We start from the raw sequence: 22425 nt of genomic DNA on the forward strand, positions 1-22425 counted from the left end.
CCCCAGATTCATCAAGTCCTTGGAGTCAGGAGAGTGGGCTCCATGAATCCACAACCACATTTTCCCATTTCAGGACCTTTGAGGAGTGCTGGTTTGTGCTTCAAAGTGGGCCAGGGAAGGGTAAACTGCCTTTGGAGCATTTGAGAGACTGAGGAGAGAAGAAGAATCACTGAGAAAACAGACGGATGAATACTTTGAGTGAGAATCCTGCCACCCATGACAAGTCAGCTCCCACGCCTCCAGAGTCTCCAGCTAGAGCACTCGCGGTAACAGCTCAGTGGGCGCTTCCAGGCAGCCAGGGATGTGCTGCCCTCTGGATTCATTAACACAGGGTTTCTTGGGGTCAGGGAAGGTGCCAAGGCCCTGGGAGAAGCCAAGCCTCAGAGGACCCTCTCGCTCACAGAGAATGCACGGACCCCCAAGTTCTACTCCCAGACTCACATTCCTCTTGTAGGTGGGAAAGGGACGGAGGGGTGGAGGGGGAACGCCCTGTTCCACATGCTGTATTTACTCTGGGCATGGCTAATGACTCCAGAGCCTTATCATTCAGCCCTCAGACTGGGCTGGGTAGGTCTGAGAGTTAGGGAAAGTCCGTTCCCACTGCCCTCCGGGAGAGAAGAAAGGAGCGGGCAAGGGAGAAGCTGCTGGTCAGACCTCAGACCCACAATGAAAATGCTCCTTCTTTTGCTGCTGGTGCTCCTGGACCTGGGAGAGGCCCAAGGATCACTTCACAGGTGAGGAGACATCCCCGCGCTATGTTCAGCTGGGTAGTCCCCTGCCCTGCAGCTCAGGGCTGCTCTGGGATAGGAAAGCTGACGGGGAGATGAAGAGGAGGAGAAGCTGAGGGTTTGCATCAATGCATGGAAGAGGCTTACCCAGTGGCCGTCTGTGTATGGCCTTCATCTCCAGTCCTCAACAAGTCATCCTCCTGCCTCCAGCTCCACGGAGGTGTCTTCCCAAGTCCCGGGGAGCTTCTTGTGTTGCAAAAGAGCAGAAACCTGCAGTTGTGATTTGTAGCTCAAAGCACCCCAGTACTTCCCCAGGGGACTGACCATCACTGCCTCCAAGAGTTTTCTGTCCCTTTAAATCAGCCCTTCGTGATGTTCATGTAAAACTGCAGACCTCCCCACATCTTCCATTTTCCTAGAAGATCTCAAAGAGCTCAGCTCCAGGAGGGGAGCCACTTCCACTCTGAGATTCTAAGACTCTCCAGGGCAGAGATGAGGCCGGGCAGTCTGAATGGCAGAGAGGACGCTGATCCCACCTGTATCCTGCATGCTGTCTTGCAGATCCCCCACTCTGTCTTCTCTAGTCGGCCCCTGAGAAAATGGGATGGGAACGGGGGGAAGAGGGAGGTAGAAGTACATCATCTCCTCCTCACATGGGGCTTTGTCTCCAGGGTGCCCCTCAGGAGGCATCCGTCCCTCAAGAAGAAGCTGCGGGCACGGAGCCAGCTCTCTGAGTTCTGGAAATCCCAGAATTTGGACATGATCCAGTTCACCGAGTCCTGCTCAATGGACCAGAGTGCCAACGAACCCCTCATCAACTACTTGGATGTGAGGCCTCCTGGGGTCAGGGCTGGGGAGAGGTGGGAGCTGGAGGAAGGCCCAGCATCAGGGCATGGCCAGTATCATATCAGTAGCGCTGAAGGCCATTGTGGATTTCTTCACTTGGATGGATGATCCATGGGGACTGATTCCCTGGGTTGCCATGGAGTTGGCTAAGCAGGCCCCAATGTACCCAAATGTCAGAGCTCTCTGCAGAAGGAAAGGGCTGGGAGTGAAAGCATCATCCCACACTGAAGGCCCCTGCTTCTGCTCTCCACTGGGCAGCTTACTGGCTGTGTACCCTTAGGCAAGTTACTTAACCTCTCCCAGCCCCAGTTCCCTAGTCTGTAAAACAGGTAGTTCTTCCTCCACTGCCTCCCCTACAATGTATTTATAAGAATCAGGTTAATGCAAGTAAAATCAAATGAAGTAGCCAGAGGCTTGGTTTGATTTCCTCACTCATGGCCATTTCTCTGCTCCTTTTACCTTTTATTTTCCAGCATTACCACTTCCTAGGCTCTGTAAACTCCAGTCTGTAGTACCCCAGGCTTTGGCCCCAGGGACCTTTCCCTTGGCTTCCTGGTGAGCACCCTTGTCCCTCGCCACCACCCACACCCGCTTTCCTTCTCACTCTTCCTTGCAGATGGAATACTTCGGCACTATCTCCATTGGCTCCCCACCACAGAACTTCACTGTCATCTTCGACACTGGCTCCTCCAATCTCTGGGTCCCCTCTGTGTACTGCACCAGCCCAGCCTGCAGTAAGTGGGGCCAGGAGCACCAGCAGAGAATGTCTGGGGGCCAGTCCTGGGAAGCCAAGCCTGGTACTCTGGGGAAGTGGGGCTTAGGTTCCAGAAACTGGCCCCTGCCACACCAGCTTCCCTTCTCCATCTTTGAGTCTGCCCTGGAACTGCTTACAGCAGAGATAGAGCAAGGCCAAGGAAGAACTAAAATGTGGCTGCTGTTCAAGAGAGCAACTTCCATACAGATCAGAATTAATAGAAAGAAAGCCAATGAAAAGAGAAATCTTTGACATAATGACTCACTTCCTTTGGAACACCCAAAGGAATGTAGGGGAAAGTTTAATTTAATTGATTATTTCTGAGCAGGTAGGTTAGTTGGGTTCTAGTGTAGACAGTCTGCTTGCTTCAAGGAGGCTTGGTAGCCTTATCTCCTGGTGCACAGAGGTGGGGCTGGTGGGGCACAATGGCATGGGTGGATCCATTTGGCCAGAGGTAACTCGGAGGTTTCAGCAAGGATTGGAAAAGAAGAGCTACAGAAAGATGTCTTGTTTGATACAGGACAAGTCCCAGAGACAGAATCTCCCTGGAAACCCCAAGGCTAGAGATGTCCACGGGTTGGGAGAAAAGTTGGGAGTAATTTCCTGGGGCAATTGTTTACCCCTGAGTTTCTTCTGAAGGCCAACCTCTGACCCACAACGGGTGGCAGGGACTGTGGCTGGCGCCTGATAAATGGCACTTATCTTGGTGTGCCTCATGAGGTCATTGTGGACAATCAGATTTGCTCAGGGACAGCTATTTGGTTCCAATTAGGCCACATCTGTAGCTAGAGGGAAATGTAGTTGCTCAGTAGGGAGGGGCATCACCAGGCTTCTAGGGGCTCTCTCTCAGTGTTGAGAGCTGAGGAAAGAGATCCTGCCGCACTGGGGCTGGGTGGCATCAGGGCGAGGATGCAGGCAGTGAGCTGATGGCATAGGCAAGAGCAATGCACTTCTTTCCAGAGACGCACACCAGGTTCCAGCCTTCCCAGTCCAGCACGTACAGCCAGCCGGGGCAATCTTTCTCCATTCAGTATGGAACTGGGAGCTTGTCTGGGATCATTGGAGCCGACCAAGTCTCTGTGAGTGCAAGTCCTTCACTTTTCTCTCTTGGCCAGAAACTTGGGAGACTTATTCAGAGGTCTTGGGTTTCAAAACTGCCTCAGGAATGGGTGGAAACAGGGGTTAGTACTAACTTCTAGGGGAAAGGGGGACCAACACTCCCCACCTGAGATGGTAGCAGTGGGTCAGTCTGCACAGCAAGCTGTGCCCTGGGGGAGGACAGCGCAGGGGGACTCCGGCAGGAAGCAGTGCCCAGTGCACAAAGCCTGTTGGCAGGGTGCACAGCTGGATCTCCAGTCTCTAGGGCATTGAGGAGATAAGACCAGGTCGCCATCTTGAAGGATAAAGAAGCCCACGTCAGTGGGCGAGGTTTGGACTCAGTAAAATAAGGAGGCAAGGTCTGAAATGGGAGCCCAGTCACAGAGCCAAGGCAGAAACCCAGTTGTCCAAAGGCCAAGGCCCAAACTGAACTCAGTGCTGAGCTCATGAGCTGTTCCTCAAACTCCCTCTGACCTCTGACCCTCTGACTCCCTCTGGAGTCCTATGGGTCCTAGAACTATGGGAATCAGACAAATGTGGGGACAGAGAACCAGGTACTTTTTCAGGCTTATAGACAGCAATATATGCCTGGGCCTTGGGAGAAACAGAGGTTGACCTATTCCTGGCGAGCATTGGTCCATGAGGGGGGTATTCCCGAGGCCAGCAGGGCACAGATTTCATCAACATCCCTTAGAGTGGGTGGAGTAGGACATATTATCAGCTGAAAGAACGCCAGAAGCAGAAGAACACCATCTATGTAAAAATATCATACAGATAAAACAATGCACTGCATTTTCTATTGGAACTATTTGTGTGTGTGTGCATACACACATTACATATATAATATATAATATCTGTATGTATGAATATATAATATATAGTATACTGTATACATCATCTGTATATTTTATATAGATATAATATATATTAGATATAGTCTATAATAATTGCATAATTTTATTATATAATATGTTATAACATACTTAATATGACATGTAATACATTATATTAATATGTTATATAATATGAATTATATATTATAAGTGATATAATGTATTATATTAATAGTATATTATGTGTTACATATTAATATGTTGTGTATATTAATATATAATATACTAACCTATTATATAATATATTAACATAACATATCATATATGTAAAGAGTATATATTATATGATATATAAAATTATATATTATGACATATACATTATATATCCAATTACACATAATATATATATATAAGTACAAATAACTATTTAGAAGGCTACATCCCAAACTGATCATCACAATAACCTCTGAGATGCAAGGAAGGCACTGAAACGGGAATAGAAAGGGGAATTTGCGCCTATAGCTTGTCACCTATCTGTTGGCTCACCTGGCTGGTGTAGGGCAGCAGCCAAGCCCACAGCAATGTCAACTGCACTGCTCCTTCCCTCAGTTTTTCTGGCTCCAGGGCCAGGTGTGCACTTACCTCTATAATGAATCCTCAGATTTTGCTGCAGTACATCCCCATCATTGAGGATGGAGACTTGGGGACAGGGAGAGAACAATGCGGGTTCCAGTCCACCCTCACGCTCATGGGTTCCAACTGGCCCTTTTTCTCCCACTTGACATCTATCTTCCCTTTCTGCTATGCAAACTGTAGACAGCAGCTGCAGCACCAGGCCAGAAACAAGTACACTGTTTAACTAGCACCCACAGTTGCATATAATCAATATCTATATCCATATCATTTCATCTATATCTATAGTACCTCCTAATGGCTCTGCTTCTCTTATCAAACCGTGACTGACATAATAAAGATAGGACATGCCAAAATGTGTAGATGAAGCTAATGCAGCCCTTAAAGGGACCGTTTAGCCTGAAATGCATGTATTATTAATATAAATGCTAATAATCAATTATCTAAGTTCCTATTTCAAGAAACAAATAACAAGAAAATGAGCAAACCATAAACAAACAGTAGTAAATCAAACCCAAAGAAATCAAAAGGAAGGAAATAATAAAGAGTAGAATGGGACATTAATGAAATAGAGAAATCACACAGGAAATTAACAAAGCCAAGAATTAATTCTTTGCAAGAGTAATAAAATTGGTTAACCTCTGACATGACTAATTAAGAAAAAAGAAAGAAAATGCAACTTAACAGTATTAGAAATGAGAAAGAGAACACTAAAGTTATCAAGAATAATTTTATATTGATACATTTTACAATCTTCAAAAAATCAACAAACGCCTTGAGAAATACAGCATACCAAAACTGATGCAAAAATAAAAATTAGAAAATGTGAATCTTTTAAAGATATACTGTTATTAAAAAAATCCTTCCACAAAGAAAACTCCACAAAGAAAAGCCTCACTGATAAATTCTTCTAAACACTAAAAAAAAAAAAAAAAAAAAAATTCCACAAACCCTTCTAGATATTTGATAAAGTAAAAACACTTTATAACTCATTTTATGAAACCAGCATAACTTTAATAATGAAACTTGAAAAGGACATTATAACAAAAGAAGATATAAAATTACAGGCCAATCTTTCTCTCATGAATGTAGATGCAAAAGTTCTAAATGAAATACTAGCAAATAAAATCTTGTGGTGTATAAAAAGATAATAATCTTAACCAAGGGTCATCTTTCTAGGAATTTATCATTTAGCAGAATAAAAGGAGAGAAATCATATGACCAATATGATTATATTAATAGATTGATAACATTCAACATCTATTCATGACTTCAAGAAAAACCCTTAGCAAACTAGGAATAGAAAGTAACTCCCTTAATCTGATAAAGATGAAGGGCTTCATCTACAAAGAAGCCCACAGCAAACTTTATACTTAATGGTGAATTGTCGAGAGACTTCTCCATACGATCAAGAATGAGACAGGGACACTCAATCTCACCACTTCTATTCCACATTGTACTGAAAATCCTAGCCAGTGCAACAAGAAAAAAAGAAACAAAGAACATTAAGATGGAAAAGGAAGAAATAACACCGTCGTTATTAATGTATGACAAGATTCCATAAGTAGAAAATCCAAAAATATCTACAGAAAGGATATTGGGATTAATATGTGACCTTAGCAAAGTTGTTGGATATGAGGTCAACATAAAAAAATCATTTAGGGCCAGGCATGGTGGCTCACGCCTGTAATCCCAGCACTTTGGGAGGCCGAGACGGGTGGATCAAAAGGTCAGGAGTTTGAGACCAGCCTGACCAACATGGTGAGACCCTGTCTTTACTAAAAATACAAAAATTAGCCAGGCGTGGTGGCGCACGCCTGTAGTCCCAGTTACTCAGGAGGCTGAGGCAGAAGAATTGCTTGAACCCAGGAGGCAGAGGTTGCAGTGAACCGAGATCATGCCACGGCACTACAGCCTGGGTGACAGAATGAGACTCCGTCTCAAAGAAAAATCATTTGAATTTATATATACAGGTTGTGGATCCTTATCACAAATATTTGGGACCGGAAGTCTTTTAGGTTTCAAATTTTTTCCAATTTTGAAATATTTGCATTACACTTAGCAGTTTAGTATCCCAAATCTGAAAATCCATAATCTGTAATACTCCAGTGAGCATTTTCTTTTAGCGTCACGTTGGCACTCAAAAAGTTTTGGATTTTGAAGCACTTCAGTTTCAGATTTTCAGATTTGTGATGCTCAACCTGTAGCAAGTAAAACAAATGGCAAATAGATTTTTAATGACACTATAACACCATCAAAACCATAGCTACTTTGAAGCAAATTTAACCAAAAAAATGTGCAAGAGCTCTACTCTGATAATAGAAAACTTTACTAAATAAAAGTAAAAGACTTGCATAAAAATCACAAATGTTACTGAGTAAAATGAAAAGAAGACCTGTATTGAAAACTAAACCATGCTCATAGAGTGAATGACTCTGTTTTATTTAAAAGTCAAATTTTTACAAATTGATCTAGAGAACCAATTTTATTCCAATTAAAACAAGAACATTTTTTCTTAGAAATTAACAAACTGATTCTAACATTTATATGGATGTGTAATACACCAAAACAACCTTGCTGAAGAAAAACACTGGTAAATATTAAGATTTATTATAAAGTTACAGCAATGTAGATGTGTGGTGTTGGCACAGAATTTTAAAAATATACAAATGGAACAGAACAGAAAATACAAAACCTATCCACACAGTCATCTGATTTATGTTGAACATGACACTGCAGTATGTGGAGGAAATGGTGGTGTATTTATTAAGTAGTGCCCGGTCATATGAATATCCAGATAGAAAAAAATAAATCTTGACTCCTACCTTACACATTACCACATTTCAGATAGACTCCAGATCTCAATGTGAAAGGTAAACAATAAAGCTTTTAGAAGAAAACATGGGAAAATGTTTTCAAAATTTTAGGGTAGGTAAACTTTTCTGAAACAAGTTACCAAAAAAACAGTGTGCAATAAGCACAATGTTGAGTGACAGAAGCCAGATACCAAAGAGTTCATACGGGATGATTCCATTTATAGAAAATCCAAAAAATAGGCAAAACCAATATACGCTATTAGAAGTCAGGAGACTGGCTCTTCTTGAGTAGGAGCGCAATGATTGGCAGGTGCATGAGGGCTTCTGAGGTTTTGGAATGTTCTGTTTCTTGAGAATATAGCAAGCATCTTTGTGCTTATTTAGTCAAGGAAAGTTGGGAAGGAGAAGAATTAGCTTCAAGACAGAGGAGAATCCAGGAATCAAACTCTTTGCCAGCAATCCCCTGTGCCATTTTCCTGTGGGCTTTCTCCTGCCAGGTGGAAGGACTGACCGTGGTTGGCCAGCAGTTTGGAGAAAGTGTCACAGAGCCAGGCCAGACCTTTGTGGATGCAGAGTTTGATGGAATTCTGGGCCTGGGATACCCCTCCTTGGCTGTGGGAGGAGTGACTCCAGTGTTTGACAACATGATGGCTCAGAACCTGGTGGACTTGCCAATGTTTTCTGTCTACATGAGCAGGTAAGACCCATCAACACTGTGAGGTTAAAGTCAGTTATAACTATAGGGAGACAACACTTACACTTGACTTAGCCATCAAAAGACCTGGTTTGGGTCTTTAGCTTGGTCTATTATCAGCTGTGTGATCTTAGTCAAAACATTTAACCTCTTTGAATATTGAGGAAATGGGATTTGCTTCATCAAGTAGTTGTGAAAGCACTTTGTAAACTCTACTACACCGGCTTAAATTTAAGGAATCTCTGGGATTGGTTCTTCATTTATGCTGTCACTAATTATCAAGCTCCTATTATATGCTGAGTATGATGCTCACACTGGGGACACAGTGAAACAAGAAAGACAGCACCTGCAGGAGGAGCAGGCAGAAACAAATGAAAAGTTAAGCTGACGATAAAATAATTGCATACTGATGGATGAATAAACAAAATGTGGCATATCCAAACAATCAAATATTATTCAGCCTTAGAAAGGAAGAAAATTCCGAGATATGCTACAATACAGAAGAAACTTGAGGACATAATGCGAAGTGAAATAAGCTAGTCATAAAAAGACAAATACTGTATGATTCCACTTAGGTGAGGTACCTAGAGTAGTCAAATTCGCAGGCAGAAAGTGGACTGCCAGTTGCCAGAGCCTGGGGAGGGGAAGTGAGGAGTTCTTAAACCATTGTTGATGGCCTAATGGGTATAAAATTCCAGTTCTGTAAAATGAAAGGTCTGGATTTTACACAGTGTGCACATACTTAACACTACTGAATTGTAGACTCAAAAATGGGTAAGATAGTACATTTCATGTTACATATTTTTACAACAATTTTTAAAAATTGCATTGTTGTTGGAAAAGGTCATGAGGCTCACATGTTTCTAGGCACTCTTGCCTGGCATCCTTGGAGGGTCATCTCCTCTTCCTCCTTACACAGGAAGGTGATTTCTGACCTTCCTGACTTCTTCCAGGTCAGACCTGGCCTGCAGTCACCCTGTTTCAGCATAAGCCCATTCCTCTCATTCCCCTCTCCCACATGGAGGGTCCTGGATTTTCCCTATCAAGCTGTGCTTCCTCTCCAGCATGACGGCACTCAGGACCAGGCCCAGGCAGAGCTGTGAGTGAGAGAGGCAGGTTGTCTAGACACTTCTGCTTCCCGGTGCAGAACTTCCTTTTCCCATCGCCTGGGAAAAGTGGGCTGTAATGGGGAATATCAAGGCTTGGCAGTCAGACCGACCTGGATTTGAATCCTGCCACTTACATTGCTTCATCTCACTGAGTTTCAGTTTCTTCCATGGACCACTAGGTTGATGTGAGTTAAATAAGTTTAGATAGACAAAATCCCCAGTACAGGGCCTTGCACCAAGGTAATCAACAAATGTGAGTTCCTTTCCCCACTCCCTCTCTAAAAACACTGTCCTAAAATTCCTACAGGTATTCCCTTCTCTCCTTCTTTACTACCCTGATTTCAGTTTTGTATCTTTCTGATCCTTTTCTTCCTCAAAATGAATCTGTCTTAGGTCCAATTTCTCCAGAATCTTGCTAGGTTCCAGAACATAATCTGAGATATCAATACCAATGAAAATAAGTGTTCAAACTCTGGTAAGTCATGATACATTCAAATCAGCCTTTTTGCCTTAACATAATGCCTTAACATAATGAGTGAAGAACATAAAAACACCAGGTGCTGTCACAACCATACGGGGGAAGATACCTTGGGAAAAGGTGTCTTTGGGGGTTGCTTCAAGTCACACAGTGTGTACCCACCCAGGATGGTCCTGGCCTTGGTTCTGAATGACAGACCTGCTGGCCCCATTTCCCAACTCCTTAACCCTTTTATCCAAGAAGCAGAAGGACATTCACAAATGGTCAAGGGGAGCTGTTTCTAATCTTGTGTCAAAAAGGCCCAGACCAATCCACTTGCAGTAGTCAGAGTCCTGGTCTCAAAGCCTAGGCTGATGTTTCTGCCTACCTGGCTGCTTGGTATGAGACCAAGAAGCAAAGTGTCTTAGCTGAGACTCACCCCTAGAGTTTTGCAGTGGCCCTTCCTGGACAGTTTGTATTTCTCTCCACGTAGTAACCCAGAAGGTGGTGCGGGGAGTGAGCTGATTTTCGGAGGCTACGACCACTCCCATTTCTCTGGGAGCCTGAATTGGGTCCCAGTCACCAAGCAAGGCTACTGGCAGATTGCGCTGGATAAGTGAGTATTCCCCATGAAGTAGTTACAGTACTAGGGGTAAACTCAAAAGAGGCACAACTCAAACGGAATTAACTGAAAAACCACTGGTCGCTAGCAGAGGATGCCAGAAGCTTACTGTGGTTGAAGGTATGGAGGTGCTGAGCAAGTGTGCAGGAAGGGACCTCTGTAACCAGGGCAGCAGACAAAGCTTCCTTCCTTGTACATGTGGCGTGCCTTTAATTCAACAGACAGTCAATACTAGCGCACAGCCTGCTCCCCTTTGTTCTTTCAACACTGACATACAAGGCGAGGGATGAGTAGCATGGGGGTTTGCACAGGTGAATTGGATTCAGATCTTGCCCTCAAAAAACTTGTACAGAAGATGAGAGGCACCCAAACCGCTATCCTATAAAATGGAAGGTGGTCAGTGCTTCAAGAGAGGTGCCATCAACGTGGTCCAGCAGACAGGCACGACAGCTTCTATCTGAAGAACTCTCCAGTGCGTCATGGAGGGGATTACATTGAAACTGAGCTGGGAAATATATACAGTATCTGGGCATGAAGCAATTGGGGAAGTGGGACTACATGCCTGCCTCATACCTAGCGCCGTGCTAGACAATGCAGGAATTGGAAAAGTGCAGTTCAAGTTTCAATTTAGCTAGGATTGAGTTCCTGCAAGGTATCAGGCATTAGGAATGCAAAAAATAAAAGGTCTCAATGCTCATTGTCTATTGAGGGTTTTTCACACTGTAGGAATTCACCTATTTATGGGTCATGACATCATTTTAGAAGATCCTGACCAGGCGTGGTGGCTCACACCTGTAATCCCAGGACTTTGGGAGGCCGAGGCAGGTGGATCACAAAGTCGAGAGACTCAGACCATCCTTGCCAACATGGTGAAACACTGTCTCTACTAAAAATACAAAAATTAGCCAGGCATGGTGCCACACGCCTGTAGTCCCAGTTACTTGGGAAGCTGAGGTAGGAGAATCGCTTGAACCTGGGAGGCAAAGGTTGCAGTGACCTGAGGTCGAGCCACTGCACTCCAGCCTAGGCGACAGAGTGAGACTTTATCTCAAATAAATAAATAAATAAGATCATAAGATCATGACCTACATTTTTTGATGAATTGGAATGTGGTAGAAAATACCAGAGTGCACCTCAATTGCATGAATGGGTGTGTGTGTGCACTGGGTCAAGAAGTAAACAGATTTCTTCCTATGGATCTCAGTAGAAAACAACTGAGGAACACTCATATGGTGGGGGGAAATCATTAATGTGCTCCAGGTGCTGGAGAGCCCACAAAAGAGTGGGAGTTTCCTAGGAGCCAGGGGAGGGAAGGTGGGCTGACTGCAACTCTGTCGCCTCAGCATCCAGGTGGGAGGCACTGTGATGTTCTGCTCCGAGGGCTGCCAGGCCATTGTGGACACAGGGACTTCCCTCATCACTGGCCCTTCCGACAAGATTAAGCAGCTGCAAAATGCCATCGGGGCAGCCCCTGTGGATGGAGAAGTGAGTGCCTGCCTGGGGAAGGGAATGGTGGGGGCAGGAGAGCCAGGCCTTCTCTTGGGAGGTGGGAGGGCTCTAAACAGATCCTCTGTATTGGGTTTTAGTATGCTGTGGAGTGTGCCAACCTTAATGTCATGCCGGATGTCACCTTCACCATCAACGGAGTCCCCTACACCCTCAGCCCAACTGCCTACACCCTGCTGGTAAGAACTATTTCCTTATTCTGCAGGCCACAAGGCCCTCCCCACTTGCCTACCACTTCCCCTTTTCAGTCGCCTGCACTTTGCCCGCCTTTACCCTAAGCCCCGCCCCGCGTTGTTCTGCTCTGAGGTGGCATTCCCTCTGGGAGGGACACAGCTGCCTGTGATGGAAAGACCATGGGACTTGTTCTAATTTCCAGTTCTGCCGTGAAGCAGTGGTAAAGTTCAGGCAAGCCATTTAAGGAAGTCTTCTGATATTGCCATGTAGGACTTTTCAACTGACAAAGTTTAATCTCCTCTACCACCAGGTCAGACTGGAGCTATTACTATCTCATTTTATAGGTGAGAATATTGAGACTCAGAGAGTCAAATAAATGGTTCAAGATATGAGCTGTTTGCAGGGAGGAGTGGAGAATAAGATTATATTTGTTCTAACATTCAAATTAACATTCCTCCTCTAGCAAGAAAATGTCCTTTGTTGCAGTAAATTCTCAAGTTTGTAGGGTGAAGTAGAAAGGGAACTGCTGGACCTTGTGGACACCTGTGAGCACTTCACACCACAGTTGGTCTGAATTTCCAGCATTGTAGGTATTTGGCACTACACTTCAACACACTAATTTTTCCAAGAGTCACTGACAGCATCAGGGTAACTGCATCAGAAGAGGGGTGCTAAGGTAGAGACTGAGGGCTTCAGTCCTACCTGTAAGCCTTTATTAACTCCTTCCCAAAGCCACCAACAGACAATCCAAATAAAAACAAATGTTTGCTTTAAAACACAGCTTCATGGTAAGTCCCCTAAGCTCCTGCCACATAGGGATTCTGGAGCTGCCACTGCCAGCACCACACTAGGACCAGTGAGACATTTAGACTGAGCCCTCTTCATCAGTCCACACGCCCATCAACACCCTAGCACCCCCACACTCTCACCTTCCCCCATGTGAGTTGAGTCCCTGCCCAGGTGGAAATCATTGATGTGCTCCAGGCGCTGGAGAGCCCAAAAAAGAGTGGGAGTTTCCTAGAAGCCAGGGGAGGGGAGGTGTGTGGCTCTTTCCCAGTACGGTGCGTGGTTCCTTTAGAAGATCATTTTAGAAGATCATGACCTGACCGAGAGTGGTGACTCACACCTGTAATCCCAGGACTTTGGGAGGCCGAGGCAGGTGGATCACAAGGTCTTGTGCTGGTTCTTTCCCAGTATGGCGCATGGTTCTTTCCCACCAGCAGATTTCAATCAGAGTCACCTCAATCCATCTAAACTGCTGTAAAAACGTTGACTTTTCATGTCCTTCTTCTCAAGAAGTCTCCCTGAGCCCTCTGCAAATTTTCCCACACCCTCATCAGCAACTTCAAATTTCAAGTCATTGTTGGAAAGACCACACTTGCCTGGTAGAGCACGTCTTTGCCAAACTAAAAATTAAGATTGGAGAAGGTGACACTCTTCTCTTGAACAAGGGATGCCTACTTGCCTCATCTAAAGGGGGTCACTCAAATGTTTGTTCCCAGAACATCAACAAGAAAATGGCAGTGGGTAGCCACTAACAGAGTTATTTCTCTCCCTTAACAAAAACCAAGCTGAGCTTCACTAGAAACCAAAGAAACCAGAATTCAAACCAAGGTCTTCCAGTGCCAACAGTTTTGCTCTTCTAACCATGCAACAAGGGTTTCCCAGTTGTAAAATGATAATGGTGGGGGCAGGTGGAAGTATATAACAGATGAACCATTCTCAAAATTGTAGAACATAGATCCCAGGCCCATAAGAATGGACTTGTGTAGACAAACAATTTATTGAGAAAACTAAGGTAGGGACATATGAAGCAGGAGGAAGAACCCACCAACCAAAATGGTGGAACCCACCAGCTGTCCAAGGCCATCCAGTGCCAGCCACCACCACCACACAGGCAGCCTCCAGGGAGCACTACTTCCTTCTTTCCCATGTCATTCGCATCCTTTTTTCCAACCCCAGGACTTCGTGGATGGAATGCAGTTCTGCAGCAGCGGCTTTCAAGGACTTGACATCCACCCTCCAGCTGGGCCCCTCTGGATCCTGGGGGATGTCTTCATTCGACAGTTTTACTCGGTCTTCGACCGTGGGAATAACCGTGTGGGACTGGCCCCAGCAGTCCCCTAAGGAGGGGCCTTGTGTCTGTGCCTGCCTGTCTGACACCCCTTGAATCTGTTAGGTTAGGGCATTCTTTACACCTGTAAAAAGTTATTTTCCAGAGAATGTAGCTGTTTCCAGGGTTGCAACTTGAATTAAGACCAAACAGAACATGAGAACACACACACACACACACATTTCACACATACACACCACTCCCACCACTGTCATGATGGAGGAATTAAGTTGTATATCTATATTTTTTATTGACTTTTGATTATGAAAATCAGAAAATTTTCACATTTGATTATGAAAATCTCCAAACATATGTACAAGCAGAGATCATAGTATAATAAATCCCTATGCAACTCCACTCAGCTCTGACAACCCATCCACACGGCCAAGCCTGTTTATCTACACTGCTGCCCACTCCTCCAGCTCCACATGCTGTACCTGGATTATTTTGAAGCAAATTCTGAGCATTACATCATTTTGTACATAAATATTTCTAACATTCTTAAATTTAAATGTACAGTTGGAATTCAAGCATCTCCCATTGTCCCACAAATGTTTGGCTGTTTTTATAGTTGGATTATTTGTATCAGGATTCAAGCAAGGCCTATAAATTGCATTTATTTGAAATGTCTATAGGTGTCTTTCCTTCTAAGGAGTTTAGCACATTTGAAACATTCGTGAAATCCCGAGGTGTCATTTGACATAGTTCTCTGAACTTATCTTTCCTATAAAATGGTAGCTAGATCTGGAGGTCTGGTTGGTTTTGTGGCAAAAATACTTCCTAGATGGCGCTGGGTACTTCCTGTGGTATCCCGTCAGGAGGCAGATAATGCTGGTGCCTCTCTACCGGTGATGTTAACACTGATGGGTGGGTTTGGAGTTATTGTCTTCAATCATTCATTACAAAGTTCAGCATTTTACCTGATCGTTTCAGCGGTCATTGATGATCATTGCTGAGATCCGCGCTATAATTAGGGATTGTAGAACAGGGCTTTTTCTAATTCTGCTATCCCTTTGGCATTTGTTTGTTGGAATTCTTCTATTAAAGAAATGGGCCAGGTGCAGTCGCTCACGCTTGTAATCCCAGCACTTTGGGAGGCCGAGGTGGACATCCTGGCCTACATGGTGAAACCCCATCTCTACTAAAAATACAAAAATTAGGCCAGGCGTAGTGGCTCACGTCTGTAATCCCAGCATCTTGGGAGGTTGAGGCAGGTGGATCACGAGGTCAGGAGTTTGAGACCAGCCTTGCCAATATGGTGAAACTCCGTCTCTACTAAAAATACAAAAATTAGCTGGGTGTGGTGGCGCGCACCTGTAGTCCCAGCTACTCGGGAGGCTGAGGCAGAAGACTTGCTTGCAGTGAGTAGAGATTGCGCCACTGTACTCCAGCCTGAGTGACAGAGCAAGACTCCATCACAAAAAAAAAAAAAAATACAAAAATTAGCTGGGTGTGGTGGCATGCACCTGTAGTCCCAGCTACTTAGGAGGCTGAGGCAGGAGAATCGCTTGAACCCAGGAGACAGAGGTTGCAGTGAGCCAAGATTGCACCACTGTACTCCAGCCTGACAACAGAGCGAGACTCCATCAAAAAAAAAAAAAAAAAACTTTGGGTGGGCACGATGGCTCACACCTGTCCCAACACTCTGGGAAGCCGAGGAAGGAGGATCACTTGAGACAAGGGGGTGAAATCTGCAGCGAGCCATGACCGTGCCACTGTACTCCAATCTGGGTGACAGAGTAAGACCTTGTCTCAAAAACAAACAAAACAAAACAAAACCTTTCCCTCATCAACCATTTGCCCAGGAAAGAAGACAATTACTTGGAGTTTTATTTCCTTTATTTACCAGTTTTCAGAATGAGTTGGTGCTATATTAAACACCAAAGGATTTTAAATGTATTTGATGTGTTTCAGCTCACCAGTTTTTTCTTTAATGCCAGATCACTCTATCTTTAGCCAGTGGGTGACCTTCAAGTTAGTTCCTGTAAACTTTTCCAGCCCATCTTGCACACTTCCAGTCCCATATGTGACATCAGCCATTGTCCCGCAGAGTCCTGGTTCCTTGTAGCATGCCCATATGTATGTTGTAAATAAAAATATTTCATAGTACATTGGAGATGGAGTGAGAGACGGAGAGAGATATTGAGAAAGAGAGAGAGATTGAGAGAGCACCTGTTTCACCCTGGGGACTGAGGGCCCATCCTGAGAGATCTGACATGGAGGATCCTGGCCTGAGCACATCCCCCTTCTGGTGGTATCTATTGCCACCAGAAACAACCTATTTTTTCTTTCCCCTTTTAACTTTTGCTTCTTTCAAAATGAAAGTATCTTCTGTTTTTTCTTATTGTAAAGCATGTGAAAATCCTCCATGACCTTATTCCTCAGAGAAAACTACCATTATCAATTTGAAGTCATTTTATACAGACTTTTCTTTGCACATATTAACAGAGGTGGCTATTGGTAAGGAAACTTTTTCTAAAGGAATCATACTCTACATGTAAGAGGCATTGGAAACAGAGTGACTCCATCTTGAATAGGGGATGGGGACAATGAGTCTGAGACCTGGCTGGGCTGCATTCCCAGGAGGTCAGGCATTTTTAGTCACAGGATGAGACAGGAAGTCGACAGGACTGGTTTCACAAGATACAGGTTACAAAGACCCTGCTGATAAAACCAGATGTGGTAAAGAAGCCAGCCAAAACCCACCAAAATCAAGATGGTGATGAAAGCCACCTCTGGTGGTCCTCATTGATCATTGTAGGCTAATTATAATGCAATAACATGTTAAAAAGACACTCCCATCAGCGCCATGACAGTTTACAAATGCCACAGCAACATCCAGAAGTTATCCTAGATGGTCTACAAAGGGGAGGAACCCTCAGCTCCTGGAACTCCCTACCCCTTTCCCGGGAAACTCATGAATAGCCCACCCCTTATTTAGCATATAATCAAGGAATAACCATAAGTATATTTGGTCAAGCGGCCCGTGCCGCTGCTCTGCCTGTAGAGTTGCTACCCTTGAATTCCTTTACTTTTCTTAATAATCTTGCTTTCACTTTACTCTGTTGGCTTGCTTTTGAATTCTTTCCTGCATGAAGTCAAGAACCCATGTGGCCTCCCAGGCTGGACCCCAGTTGTGGGGTTCACTCTGTGCCAGGCTGACTCTTCTCTAAACTACTTTTTTCATTTAACAGTAGATTCCCTGTCATTGCTGATAGCTCATTCTTCTAACATCTATGCAGTGTCCATTCATTTATCAGCTCCTCTCTTAATGAACATTAGGTTCATTTGGGGTTCAATTCAATCCAATACAATAAATATTTATTTTATGCCAGACACTAAGTGAAGTACTCGAAAACCTGCAACGTAACTGGGAAAGGTCCTGACTGTCAGTTTTTGACTACAGGGATCACAGAAGACACACCAGGCTTAAAGTCAAATAGCCTTGGTTTAGGTCTGTGCTCGGTGGCCTTGGGTAATGACTTCTTGTCTCTAAGACACTCACCTCAGAGCTGTTGGGAAGAATCCGTGATCTTACCTGGGTGGAAGCACTTGGCTAAGAGTGGTACCTTCCCTTCTGATTTGGGTGTCATGCTCAGAGAAGATCACAACTACACACCTGCACACATACATTTTTTGTTTGGTTTTTACGTTTATTTTTCCTTTTTAACCAAATTATTGCTTTTAAAGTCAATTTAGAACAGCCTGATCCAAACAAGCTATCAAAGCAACGTAGTAGAACAGTTAACAACACTGGCTCCAGAGTCAGGCAGGCTCGGACTTCATTCCTAGCATCAGTTGTGGGACCTCTGCACCTCAGTTTGTTCATCTGTCAAATGGGCATGATAGTAGGAACTACAGTTGACCCCTGAACAACACAGGTTTGGACTTGCACGAGTTCACTTATTCACAGATTTTATTTTTTCAACCAAAGGCAGACCAAAAATATAGTATTCAGCTGGTGCAGTGGCTCACATCTGTAATCCCAGCACTTCGGGAGGCTGAGGCGGGTAGATCACTTGAGATCAGGAGTTCAAGACCAGCCTGGCCAACATGGTGAAACCCCATCTCTACTAAAAATACAAAAATTAGCCGGGCATAGTGGCAGGTGCCTGTAATCCCAGCTACTCGGGAGGCTGAGGCAGGAGAATTGCTTGAACCCAGGAGGCAGAGGTTGCAGTGAGCCAAGACGGTGCCACTGCACTCCAGCCTCAGCGACAGAAAGAAACTCCATCTCAAAAAGAGCAACAACAACAAAATACAGTATTCTTGGGATGCAAATCCCATGTATATGGAGCATGGATTTATCCTATATGTGGGTTCTTTGGGGCCAACTGCAGGACTTGAGTGTGCTCAAAGTTTAGTATACTTGGGGGTTCTGAAACCAGTTCCCCACATATACCAAGGGACGACTGTGTTGCATGGGGTTATTTTGAGGATGCAATGACATTGCACTTATGTAAACATTTACCTAGCTTACATGCCTGTGCTCATCAGGCCACAGACCTTCACTCCACATAAGTGAGTCTCATAAAAGGCAGAAAGCCCTAGAGTAAATGGTTTTATGATTTTTTCATCTAAGACAAAGCACTCCAAGAGCCATGTGGAGGCCCATTGTTAGACAGCACCCCTGCAGGTTTTTGGAAGGGCCGTTTCTGTGCAAGGACCGCCCTGGCTGTTGAATGTGCTGGTCCGGTGTTGGCCAGGAGTCTGAGTGATGGAGGCTGCAGTGTGAAAATGATGCCTAAGCCACACAACATCATTCAGTCTTCACAACGACCCTGCTGGTTCTGCCACAGAAATGCCTCTGTGACCTATTTCCTTGTCCCCATCCTCCAGTCATTACCTTTCACCAGAAATATTCCAGGAACATCCTGACACTGATTCTGTCTCTTGCCTTCCGACAAACCAGTGCCTGATAGGTACATATTTCTGAAGCCCAGCTCTAATCACACCCTTCCCCTGCCGTACACTTCGCAGTGGTGCCCCACTGCACGCCAAATGCAATCCAAGCTGGTGCAACTTCCAGGGCTCCCGGGGCCTTGCCTCAGTTTGACCACCTGTTCTCCCTGGACATCTAGTCTACCCTGCACCAAACGGAATCATCCCGATTTTCTTACTTGTACACTTAGTCCTAGAATTCCTTCTCTTCTGTTCATCAGAGGAACATGCTGTTTCCCCAAAATGACTCCCTTTCAATGAGTGTTAAGATGACAGTGAAAAGCTGTCAGACACAGTGCTGTGAGACGCAAGACTGAAATCTCAGCCCATGGGATGCACTGTGAAGGTGCTCAGCTATGACTTGGAGCCCTTCCCATGCACTCGCTCTTCTGCCAGCCAGAGGTTCAGCATCTCCTCTCCCTGGCCCCACATCGCTTCTCTGCATATTGAGCCTGAATCCCTGCTCCATTCACCACACATCTGCACATTCCTATCCTCCGCATCCTTCAGGCTCCAATTCATATTCCTTCTTTCCGTAAAGCCCTCTTTGACGTCTCCTAACTAGAATTAATCTCTCCTTCCTCTAAATCCCCACAACCCTTAAGCTGTGTTTTTTATGCCATTGTTTGCTCCGTGTTTTATCTCCACTGATAAAATGCAATTCTCCATTTCTGCACCCCCGAAAGGATCTGACGGGCTCAGATCATTGAATGAACACCTACAGGAGGGAAGGAAGGAAGCAGTGAGGGAATGCAGCGTCAGGACCTCCTCCGCAGGGTCGAGGCTGGCGTCATTCTCCTCTGGAGCGTGTGTCACAGGAACAGAAGGGAAGTTGGCTGACTCTTTATCCACGTGGCTGGAGGAAGTGGGGACTAGAGTCTGAGGGTGGCTGGCGACTTGGCTTCCAAAGGTGTTAGGATAGTTCTGCAAATAGACCCTGAAAGTACCAGTTTCAGTCCCGTGTGCAAAGGCTGTAAGGACCAGCACGGACAGTTCACTTCCCATTCCCAAAGCACCCTCGGCAGCAGCGGGCCCCACGAGAATGCTCACATCTTCTCCAAAAGAGGGTCAAATGTGCCTCTACATCCCTATTCGGGCTCCCTGTCTAATCCCTTCTCTCTCTCTCTCTCTCTGTCTCACACACACACACACACACACGTTCACTTAAAACTTGGCCTCAGAAACAAGTAGAAGACTGTAGGGGACAATATTCTAAAGGGCAACAGTATAAGAACAAGTCAGTCGTCAAACATTAGTGGTTGGCCTGAGGGTGGCCTGATGCCCGCTTTCCCAAGTCACCCAAATGGAACATTTGGGGTGAACGTGCTCTGGGGTAGAGGTTTCCCAGTTTCAGTGTGTGCCGCCCAGTTTGGCTCTCCATGGAAACTTTTGCCTCCTCCCTCCAGGCATGTTTGCTAATTGAAACAATGAAATGAGCTTCAACTTTTCTTCCACTGAAGAAACCCACACAACATACTCAGGCCAGGCCTGTGGCTGGCACCGTGAGCTGCCCAGTGTGGTATTCAAGGATTCTCGCTCTGTGCCCCCCTGAGGAATGTGTAGTCTAATCGGCCAGATGAGACGTAGACAGCGGTCACAGAGCAGAGTCAGAGACTTCTGGGACACGAGCAAGAACTCCCTGACCCGGAGGATTATTAGATGACGAATGGGCCCAAGGAGGCAAAATCTGCCCCCAGAGATGTGGGGGAAGAAGGGGACATCCAATGCATTAAAAGCCTTGAGGGGGCTCTGGCAAGGCCTGATATCCCCTGACCGAGGCCTGTTTAAACTCACTTCATTCTCCATTCATCCGCCAGTCATAGCGATTCCAGGCACGGTTCCAGGCAGCTCAAAGAGACACCAAATTAGCCGCATGCTAGCGGCGTTTTAAATTGCTGTAGTCTCCTAGGTATTTCAGGTTGGGTCACGATCCTCACTTGAGAGGAGACATCAGGACTTACTTCACATCTCACAAGCCTGGTGTGGAGTTTAATGTATGTATGTATGTGTTGTGTGTGTGTGTGCACGTGTGTGCGTGGCATAGGTGTGTGTGATGTGTTTGTGTGATGTGCGTTGTCTGTGGTATCTATATGTGTTGTTCGTGTGTGTGGTGTGTGTGTGTGCAATGTGTGTGTGGTGTGTGTGTGGCATGCATGTAGTTTGTGTGTGTGGTGCATATACTGTGTGTGGTATGTATATGTGTTGTTCCTGTGTGTGATGTGTATGTATGTGTGTGTGGTGTGTGTGTATGTGTGTGTATGTGGTGTGTGTGTGTGGTGGTCTGTATGGTGTGTATGTGATGTGTTTGTGTGTGGTGTGTATGTGGTGTGTTTGTGTAGTATGTGTGTATTGTGTGTGGTATGTATGTAGTTTGTGTGTGTGGTGTGTATACTGTGTGTCGTATGTATATGTATTGTTTCTGTGTGTGATGTGTATGTATGTGTGTGTGGTGTGTGTGGTATGTGTGTATGTGTGTGTATGTGGTGTGTTTGTGTAGTATGTGTGTATTGTGTGTGGTGTGTATGTGTGGTGTGTATGTGTGTAGTGTGTGTTGTGTGTGATATGTATGTATGGTGTTTGTGTGTGGTGTATATGTGTGGTGTGTATCTTGTATGTGGTATGTATGTGTGCTGCGTGTGGTGTGTTTGTGTTTTGTGTGTACTGTGGTATGTATGCATGATATTTGTGTATGGTGTGTATGTGTGGTGTGTTTATGTAGTGTGTGTTGTGTGTGGTATGTATGTGTGGTGTTCAGTGTGTTTGTTGTGTGTGTTGCATGTGATATGTATCTGTGATGTTTGTGTGTGGTGTGTATGTGTGGTGTGTGTGTGAAGTGTGTGTGCTGTGTGGTATGTATGTGTGGTGTTTGTGTGTGGTGTGCATGTGTGGGGGGTGTGTGTGGTGTGTGTGTATGGTGTGTTTGTGTGATGTGTGTGATGTGTGGTATTTGTGTATGTGGTGTGTATGTGTGTGTGGTGTGTATATTGTGTGTATATTGTGCATGATATGTGTGGGTGTTGTGTGTGTGATGTGCATGTGTGGGGTGTGTGTGGGTAGTGTGTGTGGTGTGTGGCATGTATGTTTTATCTGTGTGTGTGCTG

The 22425-nt window shown here is 45.0% G+C and overlaps 1 protein-coding gene across 2 annotated transcripts; it reads left to right on the forward strand.

Annotated features, from left to right (window-relative positions):
- The first annotated feature begins 666 nt into the window (after nt 1-666).
- Nucleotides 667-15064, forward strand: CTSE (cathepsin E). Of its 2 annotated transcripts, XM_007988699.3 has the most exons (9): nt 667-734; nt 1400-1556; nt 2191-2308; nt 3289-3407; nt 8206-8405; nt 10462-10584; nt 11934-12075; nt 12177-12275; nt 14233-15064. In XM_007988699.3, exons 1-9 carry the CDS (start codon nt 667-669, stop codon nt 14395-14397), a joined length of 1191 nt encoding a protein of 396 aa, XP_007986890.3. In that variant the 3' UTR covers nt 14398-15064. The 2 variants fall into 2 exon arrangements, with proteins under 2 accessions (XP_007986890.3, XP_037841567.2); XM_037985639.2 differs by lacking the exon at nt 11934-12075.
- The last annotated feature ends 7361 nt before the right edge of the window (nt 15065-22425 follow it).

The sequence above is a fragment of the Chlorocebus sabaeus genome, chromosome 25 (genome assembly GCF_047675955.1).
Source record: "Chlorocebus sabaeus isolate Y175 chromosome 25, mChlSab1.0.hap1, whole genome shotgun sequence".
Taxonomy (NCBI): Eukaryota; Metazoa; Chordata; class Mammalia; order Primates; family Cercopithecidae; genus Chlorocebus; species Chlorocebus sabaeus.